General features: G+C 41.7%; 1 protein-coding gene across 1 annotated transcript; it reads right to left on the reverse strand.

Moving 5' to 3' along the window:
* Positions 1–2,633: 2,633 nt before the first annotated feature.
* GPR84 (G protein-coupled receptor 84) lies at positions 2,634–10,771 on the reverse strand. The gene is made up of 2 exons (XM_070736057.1): positions 10,599–10,771; positions 2,634–4,785 (listed from the first exon to the last, which is right to left on the reverse strand). Exon 2 carries the CDS (start codon positions 4,711–4,713, stop codon positions 3,562–3,564), a length of 1,152 nt encoding a protein of 383 aa, XP_070592158.1. The 5' UTR covers positions 4,714–4,785; positions 10,599–10,771; the 3' UTR covers positions 2,634–3,561.
* Positions 10,772–24,186: the final 13,415 nt, after the last annotated feature.

Raw genomic sequence — 24,186 nt, forward strand, 5'->3', positions numbered from 1 at the left:
AATATTTATATGATAGCAGTATTGTTTTTCTTTTTATAATAAGGGTTTGAAATTTTTTTTAACATTAGATTTGTGCATGATGTGTTGTTGTGAGCTGCTCTGAGTCCTCGGAGAGGGGCGGCATACAAATCTAATAAATTATTATTATTAATTATTATTATTATTTGAGAGACTGCCCCCCCCCCAAAAAAAACCAAGATGGCAGGACAAGAAACAATGGACAGAAACTAATCAAGGAGAGAAGCAACCTGGAATTAAGGAAGAACTTTCTTACAATGAGGACAATTGACCAGTAGAACAGCTTTGCCTTCAGAAGTTGTGAGTGCTTCGTCACTGGAGGATTTTAAAGAAGGGACTGGACAAACACTTGTCTGAAATACTGTAGTATAGGGTTTCCTACTTAAGCAGGGGGCTGGACTAGAAGACCTCCAAGGTCCCTTCCAGCTATATGCTGATTTATTGAGTATATATCATAAATGGAAAAATAAATTGGCAAATGAACTTTAAAAAATAAGTCAATATTTCTTTACTTAAAGTGGCAAACAGAATGACCTTGATGAGCAGGGAGTAGTGGGAGCAGGAGCAATTTCCAACTTCTTGCTGACTTCCCCACTGAAATTGCTTATGGGAAGCTGACAGGGAGTGTTGGAAATCATGGCCACATGACTGCTGGGATGTTGCAATGGCCTCAATTTTGCAAGTAATACTGGTTTGGCCATTGTGGAAATTTCAATTTTTTAGGAGTAATGGGCCCCAGACAGTATTGGCTTGCTAGCCGGTACGAGCCACACTGTGTATTGGTAGTGAAAACGGAGCTGTGCGCACAGCTTCATGTTGTCAGCATGTACACGCCCCAGTGATACTTTGCTTCTGCACATGCACAGGAAGAAAAATCTTGCAAGAGGACACAAGTTGCACACAAGATTTTGGCAATTTTTTGCTTCTGTGCATGTGAGGAAGCAAAAAAAAAAAAGCCCAAAATCTTATGTGTGCACGCATCCTCTTGCAAGATTTTGCTTCTTGGGGTGAGTACATGTGCACACCGGCAATGCAGAGCTGCACACACATTGTTCCGGTAGCGGCAGTAAGTAGCAACCCCCGCCTGGTCCCAGATATATTTATGCATTCTTTCAGACAGCAGATTTAAGCACTGTTTGGACTAACCTGAGGGTACAGATAAATACAAGGACAATTTTAGTAGTACATAGATATTTCAAAGCACTTTATTTATTTGTTTGTTTGTTTGTTTGTTTGTTTACTTACTTACTTACTTACTTACTTACTTACTTACTTACTTACTTACTTACTTACTTACTTACTTATATTTGGATTTGTATGCTGCCCCTCTCTGAGGACTCTGGGTGGCTCCCAACATATACAAAGAAACAGTGGTAAATCAATTCAATCCAATTAGTATACATAAAAAACAATCCTTAAAAATTCTAATTTTAAAAAACTTCCATTACCATTCATTCAGCAATCATACTAAAAACATTCGTTGGTCAGGGGCAAGATCTAGCAACCCCAGGCCTGGCGACAAAGATGAGTTTTTAAACTCTTTCGGAAGGCAAGGACGATGGGGGCAGTGCAAATCTCTGGGGGGAGCTGATTCCAGAGGACCGGGGCCACCACAGAGAAGGCTCTTCCCCTAGGTCCCACCAGCCGACATTGTTTGATAAACGGGACCCTGAGGAGACCAACTCTGTGGGACCTCACCGGTCACTGGGATTTGTGCGGCAGAAGGCAGTCTTCAAAATAGTCTGGTCCTATGCCATGTAGGGCTTAACAGGTCATAACCCACACTTTGAATTGTCTCCGGAAACAGATCAGCAGCCAATGCAGTCTGCGGAGTGATGACGAGATATGGGCATGTCTTGGGAGGCCCAAAACTGCTCGCGTGGCTGCAGTTTGGACGATCTGAAGTTTCCGAACACTCTTCAAAGGTAGCCCCATGTTGTGATGCTTTAGCATACCACCCTACATTCAAGGAATTATAATTTACAATCCATCGTAAAAGATAGGTATGGTGTGGGCTAGGGGAAAATAGTGAGAGAAAGACTAGATTATTGATTAGGGATGGCAAATAAATGAACGGTCTAAAAGATTTGTGAGTTTGGATGAGAGATCTAAAGGGAAAGAAAATCTTTCTCCACTTGAGCTACATTTTTGATGACTGCCTAGATTCTTGGCAGCAATATAGAAATGGCTTGTCTTCTTTTAGGATTTCTTTAGTTCCCAACTCTGGTTGGCAGCCTTACGATTTTTTGGGTGGTTTCCCATCCAAGTAATAACTAGATTTATCCTTCATAGCTTTACTGGTTACTGAAGGACAGCTAGATTTGAGAAAGCAAAAGGGGCAGAATAGCTTCATCTGACTTGGAGGGCTGAGGGTGGGAGATTTGGCTGAGCATATATGAAAGGTCAAGATACAATATAAGACTTAAAAGATAAGGGCTAAGCATTAACTATGGCTTAGAACAGAGAAAATATGTTTCTTCTCTGTTCTAAGCTATCAATGTGTTTTCAAAATAGAAGATCCAAGGTCTTTCCAAATAGACCTGCAAAAGCTTTTGCATGGAATTCTGTGCAACTTTTACTGTTACTTTTAGTCAAATACAACACTTACCCATATATTGTGAAAACAAGGACAAAGAGTTTTTATTTGATCTGGAAGCAGATAGGATATTGGGATTTGGGGAGGAGCTCAAGAAGTGATGTGTTTTAGGCAATGAAACACAAAACAGAAGTAATACATAATAATACAAAAATATATACCATGTACACATGCAACTGGTGTACAAACAAGCCATGCTTATTATGAAGAGAGAGCAAATTGCCCCACCATATAACCCTTTATGAAGGGCAACATTTGCAATATTAATGGGAGCCTGGCATGGCCAGTTTTTAATTTTCTTCTTGGATGGAGAACCAAAGTAGAGTTTTTGTCACCTTCAATCTCTCAAGATTGAAGCTCAGTCAATCAATTCTGTTTGATTTACAAAGCCTCCCATTGGCTCCCACAGAAAATGGGATAAAAAATTACAATAATAAGAAGAACAGAAGTTAAAAACTTGGTGAAAGTATAGGGCATTTCCTAGCAGTCTGCAGGAAAAGTGAAGGGCTGAAAACTGAGCCATAAACAGGTCTGGGGAAACCCTGTAGATAATGTCCCCCATTCGGAGAACCTCCTAATCCCACATCTGGCTGGCCCCTCTCATGCTGCACCTCCCCTCCGAGGAGTCATCACGGAGCCCGTTTTGGGTGTGAGGTAAGTGCAGGGCCCATGCGGAAGCTCAGAGAGGGAGAAAAAGAGGCCTCCTGGAAGCTCCGGGGGGCCCTGGAGCCCAGGAGAGGCAGTTTTTGCCTTCCCAAAAGTTCCAGGAAAGCCTCCGGAGCATGGGAAAGGCGAAAATGGCTCCCATGCCATGATGCAGGAGGCCGAATAGGCCATGCCCACCATAGCCAGGCCCACCAAGCACAACCGGACAGAGAACCTGTTGCTGAAACTTTTGAGGCCCACCCCTGCCCGATGAGGAGAAGTGGTGTACAGCTCCCAATAGATTAGCGGCAGCAGTGGATTTTCTGGGCAAAGTTGTGCATCACTCCTTTGTAGGCCTCGCGGAACTGCCGGTTCATGGCTGCATAAAGTAAAGGGTTAATGCAGCTGTTCAGCCACGTCAGATTAGCAGCGATCATGTGCAGGACAGTTGGAGCCCTGTTTTTGGCGTCAAAGATGTTGATGAGCAAAAAAGGGATATAGCAAAGAACAAAGAAAATAAAAACCACAAAGCACATGCGGGTCACTCGCTGGAATTCGGAGTTGCTATCCTTGGATTTGCAGGAGGTCACTTTCTTTGATGGGACCACCGGCTGGACCACAGGAGGAGCTGAGCTGCCGTCCAAACTCGGGGGGATGCTTGTCTTGGATGTGGGCTCAGAGGGCAGGCTCTCACAGGAGTGCTGGGAAGCAGCTGCACTGTCCACCCCACTGTCCAGCTCATGGTACTGTCCGGGTACAGCTGAGTTGGTTCCAGCTACATGAGCCCCCTTCAAGCTGGCCTTCTTCAGTTTGTATTGATCCAAGGCCTGGGCAGCGCTCTTGACTTTGCGATGGATGAGGAAATAAAAGATGCCAACACAGCTCAGGCCTACCAAAAAGTAGAAGCCCATGAGGATGGTGGTGTAGGGCCTCCCGCGGATGCGATGGAAGCTGCAGGTACAGACTTTGGGGACCAAGACGAAAACATTCCACAGGGGGGCAAAACTGACAATTCCAATGACCCAGGTCCCCAGAGAAATTAGTATGACTCCCAGACGGGTGAAGATACGGTCAAAGACAGCCGTGTTGGCAATGAGGAGGTAGCGGCTCACTGCTATGAGACAGAGAGTCAAGATGGAGACCGAGTTGGAGACAAAGAGCAGCATCCCAAAGACGCGGCAGAAATCAGCTCCTGCCCTCCAGTAGAGATGCAGGTAGGAGTCCACGGAAAAGGGCTGCAAAAAGGTGCAATACAGGATGTCGGCCAAAGTCAAGTTGACAATGAGCATGTTGAAGCGCGTCTGCAGTTTGGTGTCCAGAGCGTAGGCCAACAGAGTTAACACATTGCCCACTGTGCCCACTATTGTGACCACAATGCCCCAACTCACTGACAGGTAGCGGTAACCAACAATGGACGGGTCATAGCAGGAGAAGTTGCCAGCAAGATTCTCCATCTTGGCAGGAAGTGGTCCCAACTAGGTCTCTCTCTGGGGGAAAGCTTGGAAGTAATCACAGCAGTATTTGTTCTAGAAGAAAGGAGAGATGGACGGAATTAATCCAAAGTAGGTTTTGATTAACAGAGATGTCAGCACAGGCATAAGGATTGTCATTCAACATATAATATGTGTAAAATTAAATTTGTACCCAATGCAAAGGATTGTTTGGCAGAGGCCATCACTAAAGTCAATAGCACCAATACCATTTTCAAAGGGTAAATGCATTGGAAGATAGAATTCTAAAGATGGGTCTTACACTCGGTAACTGATAACAAATCATCCATTCACAAACAATATATCTCTCATGATCATACGTGGTTTACTCTGTTTTTAAAATTCAATTTTGAAAATTTTATAAATACAATCTTTGGTTGGTGTACATTGTGAATAGGTTATAAATATAAGGATAGATAGATAGGTAGATAGGTAGATAGGTAGATAGGTAGATAGGTAGATAGGTAGATAGGTAGATAGGTAGATAGGTAGATAGGTAGATAGGTAGATAGGTAGATAGGTAGATAGGTAGATAGGTAGATAGGTAGATAGGTAGATAGGTAGGGATAGATCCAGATCACTATCTCCGAGTCACTATCAACCAAATGGCTTGTTTATCCAGGGATGTTTCTCAAAGGTCACACAACTTATTTTTTTTTAGAGGAAAATCCTCCATTAGACAAAGTATGGGGTCAAATCCATTCTGTTTAAACACTGTTTATATATATTGTATGTCCTCGGAGAGGGGCGGCATACAAATCCAATTAAATATATATATTCAACTAACTGCTAGCTGTAGTTCAGCAGTTCAAATCTCACCACCAGCTCAAGGTTGACTCAGCCTTCCCTCCTTCCGAGGTGGGTAAAATGAGGACCCGGATTGTTGGGGGCAATATTCTAATTCTGTAAATTGCTTCGAGAGGGCTGTAAAAGCACTATGAACTATGAAGAATATTGGTTCCAAGTAATCTTTTTCTTCTGGGCTTTCTGCCTATAATAGACATCAAATTGTTTCAGAGGCAGGGTTTGTTATGCATTTCTACAGTGCCAAGAGAAAAGGAGTTCTCATCTCCTTTAGAAATTCCAATATGATGATCAAAAGAAGATTGGAAAATGTTGGCGATCAACAAACAACAAATATTCTGCTAGCTTTCCACAATTGTCAGGATTAGATCTAGTACAGTGCTTAGTTTATTTTAGGCACATGCACACACCTACCTACAGCCAAATTCCTTTCAGGGAATAGAGATAAACGTTTTAACCCATTTCTTCTTTCCTATTGGGCCTAATTGGGATAGTCTTCCTATACAAAACAAAATCTCAACCCTTTTGACAAACTGGACCTTTTTATACTATAGAGCTCTGGCGATAAAAATGTTCATTTAAGACTCCCATATCTTCCTTTCCTTTCCTTTCCTTTCCTTTCTTTTCCTTTCCTTTCCTTTCCTTTCCTTTCCTTTTCCTTTCCTTTCCTTTCCTTCCTTTCCTTTCCTTTCCTTCCCTTCCTTTCCTTTCCTTTCCTTCCCTTCCCTTCCTTTCCTTCCTTTCCTTTCCTTTCCTTTCCTCTCTCTCCCCTCACCTTCCCTTCTCATTGCCATCTTTCCTTTCCTGTCATATTTTCTTGTCACTTTTTTCGTCACTTGTGGGTTTTTGTCCCTTTTTTCTTTATCCATCAAATCCAATGTACCAGGAAAGAGGTGTTTGAAAACAAAATCCTGAACTATCCAAATTGCCAGTGCATGAATAATTATTAGTTTTACTTTCTTGATGAAAGAGCATTCATCTACCTGGCCATTTACATTTCCTATGGTGAAATAGCCTGGGTAGTGCTCCATGAAAATTGTTTTCCCTCTCCTCCGAAATTGGGAGAGAGAAAAATACTACACTGCCTTTACTCCAATACAGTGGCCCCTTGACTTTAGTGGAAAGGCTATAACACAGGTTTTCAAAAAATATTAATGGAAAAAATACACATTTTTTTTGAACACCACAGGTTTTCCCGCGGCCGCCCAATATACAGTACAGTGGTACCTCTACTTAAGAACGCCTCTACTTAAGAACTTTTCTAGATAAGAACCAGGTGTTCAAGATTTTTTTTGCCTCTACTTAAGAACCATTTTCTACTTAAGAACCTGAGCCTGGAAAAATTTCCCAGGAAATTTGAGAGCAGCACGAAGGTCTGTCCAGTTTCCTGCTATTACCCCAGGGTTTCTCTTTCTGGTGCAGGGTATGGGAGGCAGCCTCACGCTGGGTGTATGGGAGGCGCATGCTCCTCCTTGCTGCCACAGAGTCCCTCTTTTTTTTTTTAAAGCCTTAAAGTTTTGGATTTTTTTTGATTCCCCTCACCTCACCTTCTTCCTTTGGCAGTGAGTATCCTCCTCCTCTTCTTCTTCCTCCTCCTCCCACCCAAATTCCCAGCTTTTATTTCTTTTCTAATGGGCTTGCACGCATTATTTGCTTTTACATTGATTCCTATGTGAAAAATTGCTTCTACTTAAGAACGTTTCTACTTAAGAACCTGGTCATGGAACGAATTAAGTTCTTAAGTAGAGGTACCACTGTACTGTGCATTTTAACTCTCTCCCCCCACCCCAGCCGTCCCACTTCTTTAAATAAAAGCTCCGCTTCTGTCCCAGCCTCCCGATCCCTCCCCTTTAATTCTTGGACCACTGGTACACTCCACTTGAAGCCTCTTTTTAACTAGTTTTTCCGCCGCCGTCACTTACTGCCACCCGCCGCCGCCTCTTCTTCCCCCACCCACCTAAGCCATCTCCCTTAGTGATAGCATCCGACCTCCCAGCTGACTGGCCTGGAATCACGGCTTCGAGTCCTGGCCTGGATCCCTCTTGCCTTGAGCTTCCCCTTCCCCTGCCCTTCCCCTGAGCACCGGTGCTGCCGCCACTGCCATGGGAGACGCCGCCAGCAAACGCATCAAAGCCCCCAGCTTGCCGCCCCTTTGCTCCTGCGGGTCCTAGGGGTAAGGAAAACCAGGAATGGAGAAAGGAGGGGAAGGAAGGAAGGAAGGAAGGAAGGAAGGAAGGAAGGAAGGAAGGAAGGAAGGGAGTGTCTCTATTTCACCGAAATTTGACTTTCGCATGCGGTCTTGGAATGTATCTCCCGCGAAAGTCAAGGGACCACTGTGGTTCAAAAATCCTTCTTTCAACCTATGTTCTATCAGGAACTCTTTGGGAATTAGATGGAAGCTATCTAGTCAACCCCACACTTTCAACTGATCTGCCATCAAGTTCTATGTTCTCTAGATTGCTGTAGAGTATGAGCTATGCAGTATGTCCTATACATCCTGCCCCTTCTTTTCAACAGCCAGAATTTTCCCCCTTGGCCAAGTCTAAGAGGGATAAACTATTTCTGAGTTTGTTTGTTTGTTTGTTTATAGGCCACCCTTTTTCTGTTGGACTCAGGGTGGCTTACAACAATAAAAACAATTACAAACTTAAAATACCCCAATACAGTACATAGAATAAAAACAAGTAAAAAATTAAAACCCAGTATAAACATCATACAGTCATCATCACTCATTCATACTACTAGCCGAAACGGAGTTTTTGGGTGTGACAAAGAAACCAATCTGTAATCCAAAGGATCCCTGAGTACTTCTGTTATCTCCCCACCCCTTATGAAAATGTACAGGCTGTTTTTTAAAAATTTGGACAGTTGAGGCTTTTGCTCCTTTTTTTCTTTAGCTATTGAATTCAATGTCCTCCAGCATATTTGAACAGGAAGTAAATAGATGAATTGTTTTCTGCAAGTTTCAGGTTCAGGTTTCTGTCCGAAACAGAGTCTAAAAAAATGCTTGCAAATCTTTGTATACATTGTTGAGCAGATTCCAAACTTGATTTGAACAAAGTATCCTCTCTTTTACACATTTTTGGGCCACAATATAAGGAGCCATGTGCCCATTTCCCTTCAGCTGGCTGTGAGGGTGGCATGTGATGAGGTCAAGAGTAAATAGAAGCAGCAAGAATTTGGAGGCTGATACAACAATACATGGCTGAATGGAAGCTGTTCCCTACGGCAGTGTTTCCCAACCTTGGCAACTTGAAGATGTTTGGACTTCAGCTCCCAGAAGGGGAATTCTGGGAATTGAAGTCCAGATATCTCCAAGTTGCCAAGGTTGGGAAACACTGGCCTATGGCATCTCTTTCTGTTCCCCCTAAAATTACAGTTCTGTCTGTCTGTCTGTCTGTCTGTCTGTCTGTCTGTCTGTCTGTCTCTCTCTCTCTCTCTCTCTCTCTCTCTCTCTCTCTCTATCTATCTATCTATCTATCTATCTATCTATCTATCTATCTAGTCAAACAAGTATGGGATTGTAATTTGTATAAGCATAACATAAGTAGTAAATAATGTTAAAAGAAAACAATAGGACAGTAGGACAGGGATAGTAGGCACAATGGTGCGCTTATGCACGCTCCTTACAGACCTCTTAGAAAAGGGGAGAGATCAACAGTAGACATTCTGAGGTTAAAGATGTGTTTATCATAACCAGTTATGGTTATTTGTATTATTATTTTATTTTAATAATGGTGTTTATCCTTAACAACATTAATTAATGATCACAGGAAGCCATCATTAAGATGTATAATTAAGGGATTTAAAATTGCCTTACATTATAAGCTGACATTGTCGGTATCGTATAAAGAAAATTTACATAAGATGTTTTATCGGTGGCATTATGCTCCAGTATGTTTATCCAAAATTCATCCAAACATAAGTAATAAGTGCTGGAAATGCAAATCTGCCATAGGTACGTACTATCATATTTGGTGGTTATGTCCGGAAGCAGAAAAAGTTTGGTCTAGGATTCAAAACTGGTTGAAAGAAATGTTAAATTATCAATTGGAAATGAAACTGGAAATGTATCTTTTGGGAATAATTAGAGTACAGCATAGTAAGGAAGATTACTATTTGATAACACATCAGCAAGGTTAGTGTTTGCACAAACTTGGAAAAAGGAAAATATACCAAGTGAAGAAATGGTGATTAGGAAAATGCTTGATTGTGCTAAATTAAGCAAATTAACATACAAATTACAGAATAAACAAAATAAAGACTACTATACAGTTTGGGGGAAATTATATAGCTGGATAGAAAAGAAAAAAGAATTGAACTAACGTTTAAGAAAAAGAATGAATCAATGGAAACAGAATTGTAAAGTATTAAGCTAATTCATTGTGCTTTATATATACAGTATAATTTAATTTTCAAATTCAGCAAAAAACCATATATATATGTAGATTGTTCTGAGTTCGGGTTTTGCCCCGTGTAATATTTTGCATCTCTATGCGATGTTTCGGTGAAATCACATTCACCATCATCAGGCTGAAGTTATAAGCTTCGTGCTGCTGTAAATATATATATATATATATATATATATATATATATATATATATATATATATATATATATATGAAAGTTTGTCTGTGTGTTTTGTTTTGTTTGTTCATTATTAAAATAATAATAATAATAATAATAATAACAACAACAAAACAAATTGCCTTACTACATCCTAAATCTCCAACCAGTTGCACCCAGTTCCTGTGTCTTAACAACCCCCAAAACCTCTAATCCCCCAAAGCCAACAATCAGAAAGTTTCACAGCAAGAAAATAAGTGTGAACTGGCAACAGGTCACGCTTTAAGCTGTCATGATATATTCCAGAGCTGACTCTGATATATGCAATGTCTTCTCCCAGATGTTCAGAATTGTATCCATCCAGGAGGCATAGATAGCGGCAAATAAATTCACAAAACGAGAGGCACACCGATATTTTCTCAGGTTAGTTTTCTCTCGAATAGAACTTTCCTTATATGAAGTAAACAAGAATGACTTACTGGTAACAAGAACCAGATGACTCCAAGAGAACGTTCAATGTCTGCCGCTCCCACAATCTCCACCTTTTTATTTTTTGGCACCCATATTTATAAAGGTTCCTCCCAGGCTTGAATTAGGGAAGAAAAGTCCCAGGTTTCAAAACTCCCTGAAGTAACTTCCTCTTGTGACACCCTTGAACGCCTGTTCACCAGGCTGATACGTTCTTAGAGAACTTGCCCAGCACTGGCCCCGGCCTTCAGGAATGCCTTCTGACTCGCCCTCTGCAATTAGAGTGAGTTTTAAACAAGCCTCAATAAAGATTAAATATTAAACTAAATTGGCTAGGATGAAGAAGGAGGGAGGCAAGGGGGAAAAAAATGAAAGTGCTGCTTCACCCCAAACAATTTTTACTCATGAGGCCATCACAGAAACTTGTTGACTTAGGTAGGATGTCACACTTCCTGAGGAGAAAGTATATATGAAAACTGAAGGGGGGGGGGTACACTCATTGTCGTTGAAGGTTTGCTGTCTCAAATGTGCTCCTCTGTAATACAGAGTTCAACTTTTCGTTCCCCAACCTCAAAGGTATATGTGTAGCTTCTGCATGTTAAAATCCTTTGTGCCTATAGCTTTCTTAATGTCATCAGCATTATAATAGCTTTGTCTAGAGGAATTGGCATTTGTCTGTGTGTATGTGTGTGTGCGTGTTTGCGTGCATGTGTGCATGTGTGCATGCCTCTTCAAATCAGTGTTGACACCTGTTCTGTCTGGGTCACTCCGGAAGCTATGACCAACCCAAAAAGAAAAGCCAGACACACCGGTTGAATCCAAACACAGTTTTATAATGATAAAGAGAAAAGAAGCTAACAGAAAATGTCCTTACAGATCAGGAAAACAGTGGAACTCCAAATAGATACACGAAGGCAATGGTTCATACAGAAACACAGGATCCTTAATGCCAAACGAGGCTGTTGCTAACAGGCACTAAACTCCCACGGGTCTTCAAGACTGCTGGGCCACGAGCCAGGAACAAAAACGCTGAGAGAAAATGCAGATAACAGCAACTCCACTTTGATAACACTCCATGCTGCCGAAAGGGTTCGCATGCCTTATAAACCCTTCCCTGCTAATGAGGACCACACCCAACCCCCTGGTGTTCCTCATTCAACGCTGATAATATCTATTCAGTTGATTTCTCCTTTGATCTATGCATCTCTGTCGCATACTAATGATAGCTTGTGCGTCATCATCCAGGGACTCCAAGGAATCACAGCTACTTGCTTGAGATAGCCCTCCCCCAGGGCTCCCAGGCCTTTCATCAGCATCACTTTCGTGACTGCTGTCTGACTGCCAAGAACTCTCCTCTCTGCTCTCAGCCTCCCCCGGGCATGGAGCCAGCAGAGACGCAGCTGGTTTTTGATCTGACTCAGGCTGAACCACAACAACACCCGACCAAAAGATCCCTGCCGTTTTCTTGGCAAAATTTTGGGAAGCGGCTTGCCCTTGCTTCCTTCCTAGGGTTGAGACAGAGTGACTGGCCATAGGTCAGGGATGGTGAACCTTTTATTCCTTGGGTGCCGAAAGAGCATGCGGACAAGCTATCATGCATGCACAAGTGCCCACACCCATGTTTTTCCTGGGGAGGGCAAAAACAGCTTCCCCCACTCCCCTGGAGGCCCTATGAGGCTGGAAATGGCCTGTTTCCCAACTTCTGGTGGACCCAGTAGGCTTATGTTTCACCCTCCCAGGCTCCAAAGGCTTCCCTGGAGCTGGGGGAGGGTAAAAACACCCTCCCCCATCCCCCGAAGACTCTCTGGAAGCCAAAAAGGCCCTTCCAGAACCTCTGTGAGAATCAAGAATCAGCTGACCAGCACAGACATGCTCTTTGGAGCTGAGCTAGGGCTCTCCACCTGTGGCACCTGTGCCATAGATTCACCAACACTGCCCTAGGTCATCCAGCTGGCTTCACGTCTAAAGTGAGACTAAAACTCACAGTCTCTCCATTTTTACTTTCATGCCTTAAACCACTAGACCAGGGGTGTCAAACTTGATTTCAGCGTGGGCCGCATCATGGTTGTATTTGACTTCAGGTGACCGGAGTAGTTGTGACCAGAGTGGGTGTGGCCAGCTTGACGTCACTTGTGTTGGGGGCACCTGTGGTGGCCTAAGTGCTGTGCCAGCAAAAACAGGCTCCCCAGCTCCGTTTTCTGATGCAATGGCCTCCTGCAATACTCTGCCAGGGAAAAGGGAGCTCTGTTTTCTGATGCAATAGCCTCCTGCAATGCTCTGCCAGGGAAAAGGGAGCTCCGTTTTCTGATGCAATGGTCTCCTGCAATGCTCTGCCAGGGAAAAGGGAGCTCCGTTTTCTGATGCAATAGCCTCCTGCAATGCTCTGCCAGGGAAAAGGGAGCTTCATTTTCTGATGCAATAGCCTCCTGCAATGCTCTGCCAGGGAAAAGGGAGCTCTGTTTTCGTTGGCCCTGTGGGCCACATCTAAGCACCCCATGGGCTGGATCTGGTGCTGGGCCTTGAGTTTGACACCCCTACACTAGACCTACAGGGCTTTTATAGTCTGATAAATATACCTTGTGACTCGTAGAGTAAGATAAATAACAATGGAGTATATGTGAACAATTCCATCATTCCTGTGTAGTGGTGAAACTACTCACTTAAGGAGAACAAAAAATAAAGGCACCCTTCTATGTGCCACACTGAGGGGCATGATGGGTCTATAATAATATTGAGTAAATATGATCAAGGATTGCACTACGGTTACCCGATATATAGGTAGTGGCTGCACAGCACAACTTAAAAGTTCCAAAGATTTCATCATGTACTGATCAGAGAAGGAATGGAGAAGATATCCTATCATCTGAGCACCTATAATTCAAATTTCAAAATCTCCTTCCATCTAGAAAAAAAAAATCAATTCATTAATTTGAGGATTGGTATAATGCATTTTGAAAAGACCCATTTCAATAAATTGATACTGTCAGCCATGAAGATCTCAGGTCTAAATTCTGATCAATAATGACATACAATCCTTTGAATTATAGAGAAAATGCTAATTATGAATACCACTTAGCATACAACAGTAAGTTGTGGCACTGAATAAAATTGCAAGTTTAGCCTACTGGGAAAAACAAATCTTGTCATTTTGGACAATCTTTTTTGCTTTTTTAATGTACATTTAAAAAATTGTTTGAGATTTCATTAATATGTGACATTTTGGTTTCTACTAATTGTATTTTCTTGATATTTTCCTGATACTTTTTCATTTTTCATTTGTTTTCTATTTCTTTCGCCAACATTTATTAACATAGATAAAAGACCTATTTATTTATTTTTCCAATTTATATGGTTATTCAACTCAACCAGTGACCATGGGTGGGCAACAGAAATAAAACAACATTTTTTAAAAAAATCTAAAGATGTTATAGAAATTAAAACACAAGCAGCTGGGAAACAACAAATCAGATCACAAATACGAGCAAGAAACAGGCCATAAACATGTTCAGGGCCCCAGGCCTGGACCCACAGCCAGATTCTTAGGGCCTTACAAAAGACCAAAGGTTTGAGCTCAACCAGGGGTGGGTTCCACTTACCTATGCTACCAGTTCGCATCGCGATGTTTCACCCGTGTTCCTTTGTGCAATTCTGCTTCTGCACATGTTCAGTAGCTAGAATCAGCCTGAAACACAGCTGAAGAGTTGACCAGCTGTGCTTCGGGCAAGGGAATAAAGTTAAGTATAAACCCGGAGGTGGGCAAGAGGAATCTTTTTCAAGCAGCAGCAGAGGAAAAAACTTCCAAACAATTAAAACAAATTCAGAAAAAAAATGGCGGCACCCAGAGACTGGTACCAACCAGACCGGATCTGTGATGCCATCATGATATCACCAGCAGGTTGCTACCAGTTTGGGCGATCCAGTTCGAACCAGGAGGAAACCACCTCTGGCCTTAACCTAATTTCTTCAGAAAGAATGTTCCATCATAATGTTCCATAATAATAAAACAAACATCTAAAAAGATGATGTGTTAAAGTTTATGAAAACCATAAAATACAATGGAAGCATAATACTTAAAATGAACTTGAAAAGTGCTTGCATTAGATAATTAGATGTAGAATTGTAGCTGTTTACTGTAAGAACATTATTACACCTGACATTTTGTGTGTTTTTTCCTTGTTTTAATCTTACATTTTTATTATTTGGTGAAAGAACTATAATGTGTTTTTTTCCTGAAGTATGTTTTCATTTATTTTTGAGCACTTGTATATTTTTGTGTTTTGCATCTTTTGTTTTAGTTTTCTGTTATAGTTTTTAAAATTAATAAAAAATTACATTCTTGGGTACTGTGCAAATGTTTCTCCTTCCTTCTCAAAACACTGTGCAAATGTTGGCACTTCTCATAAGAGAAGCCATTTTGTTGGTAGCTAGACTAATCAGAGTACAAGTACATTTCCAAAGGTCTCATTTACTAGCAAATGGTGGACAACAGAAACAAGATGTTCTGTTTCCAGGAGGTTGTGCATCCAAAGGCGGCCAGGTATGTCTTAGAAGCGTTAGAATTATAGGGGTGGACGGGACTTCAAAGGTCTTCTAGTCTAACCCCCTATTCAAGGCAGGAGTCTTATACCATCACAATCAAATGGAACATGAAGATTAGGTTTTCTTTCTGTACATGACAATACCTGCAACTCTGCAGTTTTTCCAGGCAAACCTCAGGGATGGGTTTCTCCCGGTTCGGACTGGATCGCCCAAACAGGTAAGTGACCTGCTGGTGATGTCACAATGGCGTCAAGGATGCAGTTCAGTGGGTGCCAATCCATGGGTGCCGCCATCTTTTTAAAAAATTCAATTTTTTTACTGTTTGGAAGTTTTTTCCTCTGCTGCTGCTTGAAAAAGGGCCCCCTTGCCAACCTTCGGCCTTATTCTTACCTTTATTCCTTTGCCCAAAGCACAACTGTGTTTCAGGCTCATTCTAGCTATTGAGCATGCACAGAAGCAGAATTGCATGAGGAGATGCACCCATGTGCGTATGAAATGTCACGATGTGAACTGGTGGCAAAGGTAACTGGAACTCACCTCTGGCAAACCCAGTTATGCGAGGTGCTGTTTGGATAGTACAGTAATACCTCGTCTTACGAACTTAATTGGTTCCGGAAGTAGGTTCGTAAGGCAAAAAGTTCGTAAGATGAAACATTGTTTCCCATAGGAAACAATGTAAAAGTGATTAATGCACGCAAAAAGGGAAAAAATCACAAAATGGCGCTCCACTGGGCGCTGCCGCCTGGCTGTCACCTTTTAAAACAGCCGGGGGGCTTCTCGGCATTCTCCTGAACCCGAACCGGTTCCGGAGACCTCCGAGAAGCGCCCGGCTGTTTCAGAAGGTGACAGCTGGGCGGCGGCGATTCTCGGTGGCCTCCCGAACCCAAAACGTTCAGGTTCGGGTTTGGGAGAACGCCGAGAAGCCCCCCAGCTGTTTTAAAAGGTGACAATCGGGCAGCGGCGCCCAGCAGAGCGCCATTTTGCGATCTGCGGTGGGTTCGTAAGCCGAAAAAAGTTCGTAAGAAGAGGCAAAAAATTTCCAAACCCCGGGTTCATATCACGAGAAGATCGTATCATGAGAGGTTCCTATCACGAGGTACCACTGTATTTTGTTTTTAATTTCTTTAAATATGCATCTAGTTTTTAAAGATCACAGACAATCTTTGCAGGCGATGGTTACAAGCTCCTGCGACGTGGACTGGAAAACTGTGCCCTGTTCCGAAAGTGTTGGGTCAAATTTTCTGCTGTTGGCTACGCTGTGTACTTAGATTTGAGCCTAACGACATGTGAAGAGCAATACACTTTCCCTACCTTTGCCTTCAGTCTTATGAAGCCACAGAAATATGTAGGGGGGAAATATTGGAGCTGCTTAGCAACCTTCCTAAGATCCAAACTGAAAATGTTGTCTCATCTCATTAAAAACAGAGCTGGCACTGTCCCGTGGCCTGTGGTTTTGGGATAAGATAAGACCATTTTGTTTTGTTTATGTTGCACATCTTGGAATGTTTACATAATTCTTCCCTTCTTCCTTGTGCACACAAAAGCTGTGGCAGCTGACAGATGAAAAAGGATGTGCTGAAAGCCTATAGAATAAATATTGACTTGGGAGACAGCAGTATAAAGAAGAAAAGTGAAATCTTGGCCTGGCTAAAACATTTGTCTCTCCCAGTCCTTATAGAGCTTCAAAGCAGCCCCAGAAACATATTATATAATATTTAGGTCTTAAGAGGAAAATCTCCTTCCTCCCAAATAGTTTTATTTCCAGGCTCAGAAGAAATCGAAGGCCAGATGATTGGCAAAGAGGTAAGGAAGATTTTATTTTGCTGAAGATTAACAGAGGATTTTGGATGGCAACTGCATCTTTGTCAATTGTTTTATAAAATTTCTATCCCATAGGTTTGAGCCAATCGTTAAAAATACGGGCATAGTGAATCAATCAATCAATCATATTCTCCTCCTCCTGTTGAGGTTCTTGCATGCTGCTCAACTGTTCAAAATAATTTTCCAGTTTGCTATTTTTATTTGATATAACAACAACAACAACAGCAACAGAGTTGGAAGGGACCTTGGAGATCTTCAAGTCCAACCCCCTGTTAGGCAGGAAACCCTACACTACTTCAGACAAATGGTTATCCAACATCTTCTTAAAAACTTCCAGTGTTGGAGTATTCACAACTTCTGATTGCAAGCTATTCCACTGGTTAATTGTTCTAACTGCAATGAATTTTTTCCTTAGTTCTAAGTTACTTCTCTCCTTATTTAGTTTCCACCCATTGGTCTTGTTCTACCCTCAGGTGCTTTGGAGAATAGTTTGACTCCCTCTTTCTTGTGGCAATCCCTGAGATATTGGAACACTGCTATCATGTCTTCCCTGGTCCTTCTTTTCATTAAACTAGACATATCCAGTTCCTGCAAATGTTCTTTTAGCCTCCAGTCCCCTAATCATTTTTGCTGCACTCTTTCTAGAGTCTCAACATCCTTTTAACATTGTGGCGACCAAAACTGAATGCAGTATTCCAAGTGTGGCCTTACCAAGACCTTATAAAGTGGTATTAACACTTCATGTGATCTTGATTCTATCCCCCTGTTAATGCAGCCTAGAATTGTGTTGGCTTTTTTGGCAGCTGCTGCACACTGCTGGCTCATATTTAAATGGTTGTCCACTAGGACTCCAAGGTCCCTCTCAACAGTTACTAGCATTGAGCAAGCTACCACATATACTATACCTGTGCGCTTTGTTTTTCTTGCCTAAATGTAGAACCTTACTTTTTTCACCATTGACTTTCATTTTGTTAGATAGCACCCATTGTTCAAGTTTGCCAAGATCCTGCCGTTTCAGAAGGATCAGATTTTGTTTCAGATTGATTGTCAATTATCTAGTGGAGACACTGATTTCTCAGACCATTGTGGATTCTGTTAATGTTCTAAGGCAGGTGTGTCAAACTTGCGGCCTGCAAGCCAGATGTGTCACGTGCTGGCCACACCCACCCTCATTTTAGCAAAAGAGGGAAAAGTTGTGATACGTCATTTGACTACAATGTGACAACGCGAGTTTGACACCCCTGCCTGTTCTAAGGGAACCGGGGAACAGTATGAAGAATAAAATATAGAGTGGCCCCTCTTCCTAAGAACGCCTCTACTTACAAACTTCTCTAGATAAGAACCGGGTGTTCAAGATTTTTTTGCCTTTTCTCAAGAACCATTTTCCACTTACAAACCCGAGCTTCTGAAACTGTAACCGGAAAAGGCAGGGAGAAGCCTCTGTGGGGCCTCTCTAGGAATCTCCTGGGAGGAAACAGAGTGAATAAAACCCATTGCACTCTTAGCATCTGCCCCCCCCTTTTTCCTTCTTCACCCAACATCTCGAATCACGCTCCTGTCCACCATTAAACCATCTTTCCAAGCAGTCTCCATGTTTCCAGTATCTTTTTTCTCCACTTGGAACTGAACCCAGATGGTCACTTCTTCCAACACTTCCTCCCTTTCTCCCTCCTTCCTTTTTTTTTTTAAAGCAACAAAATGGCCTGGCTGGATAGATTTTTTAAAAAAACCTTTAAATCTAGTTTCAGTTTCTCTGCCTTTACAAGCCATTCTCCATGTAGAAAATTAGTAGACAACATTTTCTGACATGAAACCTGCTTGGCTGACTTCTATACTATAATGCCTTAGGTCTAACCTACAAAAATTCAGGAAGTTTAGTCATTTGTATCTGTTTGCTGCCATCTAGTAGTCAGTTTAATTTTGCAGTCCAAATCTGATAATCCCACGGTTCTGTAACCTTATGTATTGTGAAGGACTGGGAAGCCTGGGCAGTAATACAGCATAGCAATTGTTAGGTCTAAGGTTAAAGTTTAATTCTGTTAATTAAATTGATCCATTACAGGTTAATATGGTCAATTCTACACTGCATCATTAAGTATGAAACCAATATCTTTGTTTATTAGACCTCAATTTAATGAAAGAAATGAATAATGTCACCTATTGATCGTTACTTGCAGAGCAGCAGGGATAATTTTTCAAGGAATGGTGGAGTTTGATCAGAATTTTTGCAGGTCTTCCAAGGCCTAGAAGATTTCTCCAGCTCCTTTTGATATAATATCTTTTGTACTGTTGGAAGAAACGTCTATCTGCATTCAGTTCCAAGTGGGGAAAAGATGCTGGAAACAGGGAGACTGCTTGGAAAGAGGGTTTAATGGTGGACGGGAGCGCACGGCTTGAGTTCCTGAACAGAAAAGGTGGATCACATGCTTCAAGATGTTGGGTGAAGAAGGGAAAAAAAGGGGGTGAGATGCTGAGAGTGCAATGGGTTTTATACACTCTGTTGGGTCCCACCTTAGTTTTCTGTTCCTGTGTAAGAAATGTATCTTGATTGGTTGTCAGTCTCCCAGGGCGGAGGTCTTAGCTAACTTTGTAGACTGTCTGTTGAACCTTGGTGGTTAATGTAATCTTCCCAGGTGTTATGTGGTGAGAAGGGCAGAGAGCTAATCCTAACTTTGTTATGTCGAATAGATTGGATCAGGCCATAATGGCCCATTGACAAAGATGGTGGGCTGAGTTTCTGCCTATCTGATTTTCTACTTCTATTTTAGGGGAAATATTCAGCCTTTTTAATATTTCCTAAAATATTTCATTTTCTAGGCGATTGGAAAGTTTTAACTTCCAACAGTATCTTCCAATATTTGTTTGAAATTTACAGACAATAGATCATTCTTTGAAGTCCTTGTCACTTTCTTTTTGACAAATATGGACTTTCCTACCAATTCTAGTTTTCAACTGAGCTTTTTCTCTCTGTCATAATTTGCAATTTTATGTTTGCCTATCCTCCCAGAAATGATTTCCCTCGTCTATATAGATTCTAAAATGTTTATGTGCCTTTTTAATTGAATAGAAACAAGCCAGATATGCATTAATTAATGTAAACATTTTGGGAACAGTAATCAGTGAGTATCTATGTGTATATGAATTAAAATAAACCAAATACTACACATGCTAATAGGATGCTGAATACGATTTAATACAACAATTTTGCAGGGATTCCTGACCATAGGCGATGAACCTTAGGTTAAAAAGGGAAATTTAAAAATAGTTTTTAAAAAAGGATGCCACGTTTTGAAGTATTTTCTGTAATTGTCTCATTAACAAAAACTTTAGGTTGCCATGTTCTGACCTAGGCTTCCTGATCAAGTAAGATGGCACCAACAGCGTCCCACAAACCTCTTTTATTCGTAATAGCTGATAATTATTTTCATTATTTGCTGTGATAAGTCCAAACAAAGTAAAACAAGTCAGACTAAAGTCTTTCAGAAAAAGGCAGATAAAACACACGGACCTTGCTCTTCTTTGGCAAACTGCCAAGGACCAATTTACAGGAAAATCCTGACAAGTTCAATAGGAACAAAAACTGAATCTGAGTTGCAATGATGAGAGCTATAGATGAACCGAGTTGCTTCCTGCAATGAACCCTTTCATGTTCTCCATCTCTTATATAGCCTATGGGAATGGCCAATTATTGCCAAGCCTTACTCCTGAGTAGTCCTTCTCCTCTGTAACTGTTCTTGCCTTCTGGCAGCTCTGCACACGTGTACATTGAGAACAGACTCCCCCATTCCTCTGCCTCACATGTCAGTACTGGAGGTTCTGGAGTCAAGACAGACCTCCTAAATGGCCCTGGCTGGATCCCTGCCTCTGGCATCGGGCCTTCTCCAGACTCAAGGCCTGGCCCAGGTTTGTTCCCAGCCTCCTCACTGTCCAATTCTACTGCCAGCTCCGCAGGCCACTGACAGACCACAATGAGCCATGAGTTTGGTCCCAGGCCACCACTTACTTAATCTGCTGTTGTTGTTTTTTTACCCATGAAAGCTTTTTAAAGGCATGTAGGCAGGCACCAAGCTTTATAGTTCTGGTTAATTGTCAATTCTGTAACCAAGATTGTTGTCACATATTTGTCATGTGTCTTGATGGGGGAAAGATCTCCCGTTTAAAACGTGTTGAAATTAATCTTCATAACCCATCCTGCATGGCCTCTAACAATTCTCGGCTTAACACCTGATTGAGGAATACTGAAAGTGTCACCTTCCTAATCTTCCATTTGAGCTACCACATAAGCCCTCTGATTTGTAGCACAATCCCAAATGTATTTACTCAGTAGTAAGGCCAAAGAGGGTTTGCGTGGCATTTTATTCCTTTTAAATATGTTTAGGGCTGCAGTCTAAAAAGACTTAACAAATCACAATTGATCCTTTTGTAACTCTTTCACTGTTATGAATCATTTGCTAAAAACTGATTCATTTTACATAGCTGGATCTTGAGAAGAGTTGCTAGAAGCATGTTTGGGGCAGTCAGCTGTTAAATAACTGACATGTGCAACAATTTCATACCTGAGGAATATGTTGGAAAATTGCTGTTAGGGAGTCTATTTTTTTCCTTACAGATTTCCCATCCAAATCATATTTCACTGAATGGGAAGAGTCCCTCTAGATTTGCTGAAAATGTGGTGGTCAGGTTTTATCTGCCCAGTTTAGATCATCTTCTTACATTAAAGGTTCATGCTGTGCCGTTGCTGGTATACATCATAATGAATGTAAGAGCCACAAATTACAGTGTTTGTGGAGGTTTCCACTAATCCTTCTTTCCTTCTTTATAGATTTGTTGCTACAGAGAGGGGCGGCATACAAATCTAATAAATAAATAAAATGTGTTGGTCATTGTAATCTTGCATTAGACCAAAGCAAAAGGCATATTTGGTGCAGGGAACTTGGTGACCCTGCAGATTGCATTAGAAACATAGAAACATAGAAGTCTGATGGCAGAAAAAGACCTCATGGTCCATCTAGTCTGCACTTATACTATTTTCTGCATTTTATCTTAGGATGGATCTATGTTTATCCCAGGCATGTTTAAATTAAGTTACTGTGGATTTACCAACCACGTCTGCTGGAAGTTTGTTCCAAGGATCTACTACTCTTTCAGTAAAATAATATTTTCTCATGTTGCTTTTGATCTTTCCCCCAACTAACTTCAGATTGTGTCACCTTGTTCTTGTGTTCACTTTCCTATTAAAAACACTTCCCTCCTGGACCTTATTTAACCCTTTAACATATTTAAATGTTTCGATCATGTCCTCCCTTTTCCTTCTGTCCTCCAGACTATACAGATTGAGTTCATGAAGTCTTTCCTGATACGTTTTATCCTTAAGACCTTCCACCATTCTTGTAGCCTGTCTTTGGACCCGTTCAATTTTGTCAATATCTTTTTGTAGGTGAGGTCTCCAGAACTGAACACAGTATTCCAAATGTGGTCTCACCAGCACTCTAGATAGCGGGATCATAATCTCCCTCTTCCTGCTTGTTAGACCTCTAGCTATGCAGCCAAGCATCGTACTTGCTTTCCCTACCGCCTGACTGCACTGTTCACCCATTTTGAGACTGTCAGAAATCACTATCCCTAAATCCTTTTCTTCTGAAGTTTTTGCTAACACAGAACTGCCAATACAATACTCAGATTGAGGATTCCTTTTCCCCAAGTGCATTATTTTACATTTGGAAACATTAAACTGCAGTTTCCATTGCTTTGACCATTTATCTAGTAAAGCTAAACCATTTACCATATTACAGACACCTCCAGGAATATCAACCCTATTGCACACTTTAGAGTCATCGGCAAATAGGCAAACCTTCCCTACCAAACCTTCCCCTATGTCACTCAAAAACATATTAAAAAGAATAGGACCCAGAACAGACCCTTGTGGCACACAGCTTGTAACCTGTCTCTGCTCAGAATACTCGCCATTAACAATAACTCTCTGATGTCTATGCATTGAATGGTACTAAACAGAAAATTACCCAACCAACTGAATTTCCTTTTTTGAAGCTAATCTAGATCATTGTTCTGTCTCTGAATGCCTAGCAGGAAGTTCACACACAGCTTCAGTGGCAACAACAATAACACAACATTTATAACAATTGCCCTTTAATAAAGGAAAAAACAAGAAAAAAGAGCAAAAATTTCCAATCACGTCCATTAGTTCTTAAATTTTATCTCGCCCTTACAGGGGTCATGATTATATCAATTCAAGGGGGGAAAATCCAAATAATGTGTCACATACGTCGCCATGAACCAAATTTATAAACCCAATTAATAATAGCGCCCTGCTGGCAGACTCACCGTCTGTCTGGATTTGCGCTGGGGCCGGGGGAATGCGGCTCCTGGCGTAGCCACCATTTTGGGGCCGGGATCTCATGAGATCTTGCACGATTCCAGCCAGGCCTGGCGATGGCGCCGGCCTATGACATTGCCAGGGGTGGACCAGGCCAGCCCTATAAAAGGTGCTGCGCCTGCTTCGGGCCCTCCTTTTCACCCCGGCAACTGAATCACGAACAACCACCCGCCCTCCCTATCTTTCAGTGTGCCTTTACAGCATTTAGTTGTGACTGTATTTTTGCCTATTCTACACTGCGGAGCAGGATGGATGGTTAGGGGGTGCTTCGCATGTAGTTTTGATTTGGTCAATTCTTTCTTCTATTCCTATATCTCTTCTTCCATTCTTTCATTGATATGTTCTATTACTATATCTTCTTTTTTATTATTTCTTAGATATATTTTACTATGAGCATCTCCTCTATAACATTCATCATGCATTTTACTATGTGTATATAGATATATACTGTTCTGTCTGGGTTCCCCCAGACCTCAACACCAACTGGAAAAAACAGCCAGACACTCTGGTAAAAGCAAAAGTACTTTATAGCTGGAAAAAATAAACACAGAGGAAAACCTGTTCTTCCCAACAGACAGGCTATAATACTTTACAGCAGAGTCCTGATGTCCAGACAATACAGCAAGCTTCTTGCTGGCACACCCACCCCAAGGTTTCAATAGTCAAAGGCACAAACCAGGATTCCAAGACGCCAAAGTTCACAGCCAGGTCCCAAGACTCTCAAAGATAAAACTCCACAAGCCAGGAAGGGTGGGTCTGCCTTTTAGCCTTTCCAAAGAGCACCACACCCAAACCCAGCTGTTGCCTCTTTAATGCTGAAAGTACTTAGCCAATTGATCCCTTCT

This window comes from Erythrolamprus reginae, chromosome 2, assembly GCF_031021105.1.
Source record: "Erythrolamprus reginae isolate rEryReg1 chromosome 2, rEryReg1.hap1, whole genome shotgun sequence".
Taxonomy (NCBI): domain Eukaryota; kingdom Metazoa; phylum Chordata; class Lepidosauria; order Squamata; family Dipsadidae; genus Erythrolamprus; species Erythrolamprus reginae.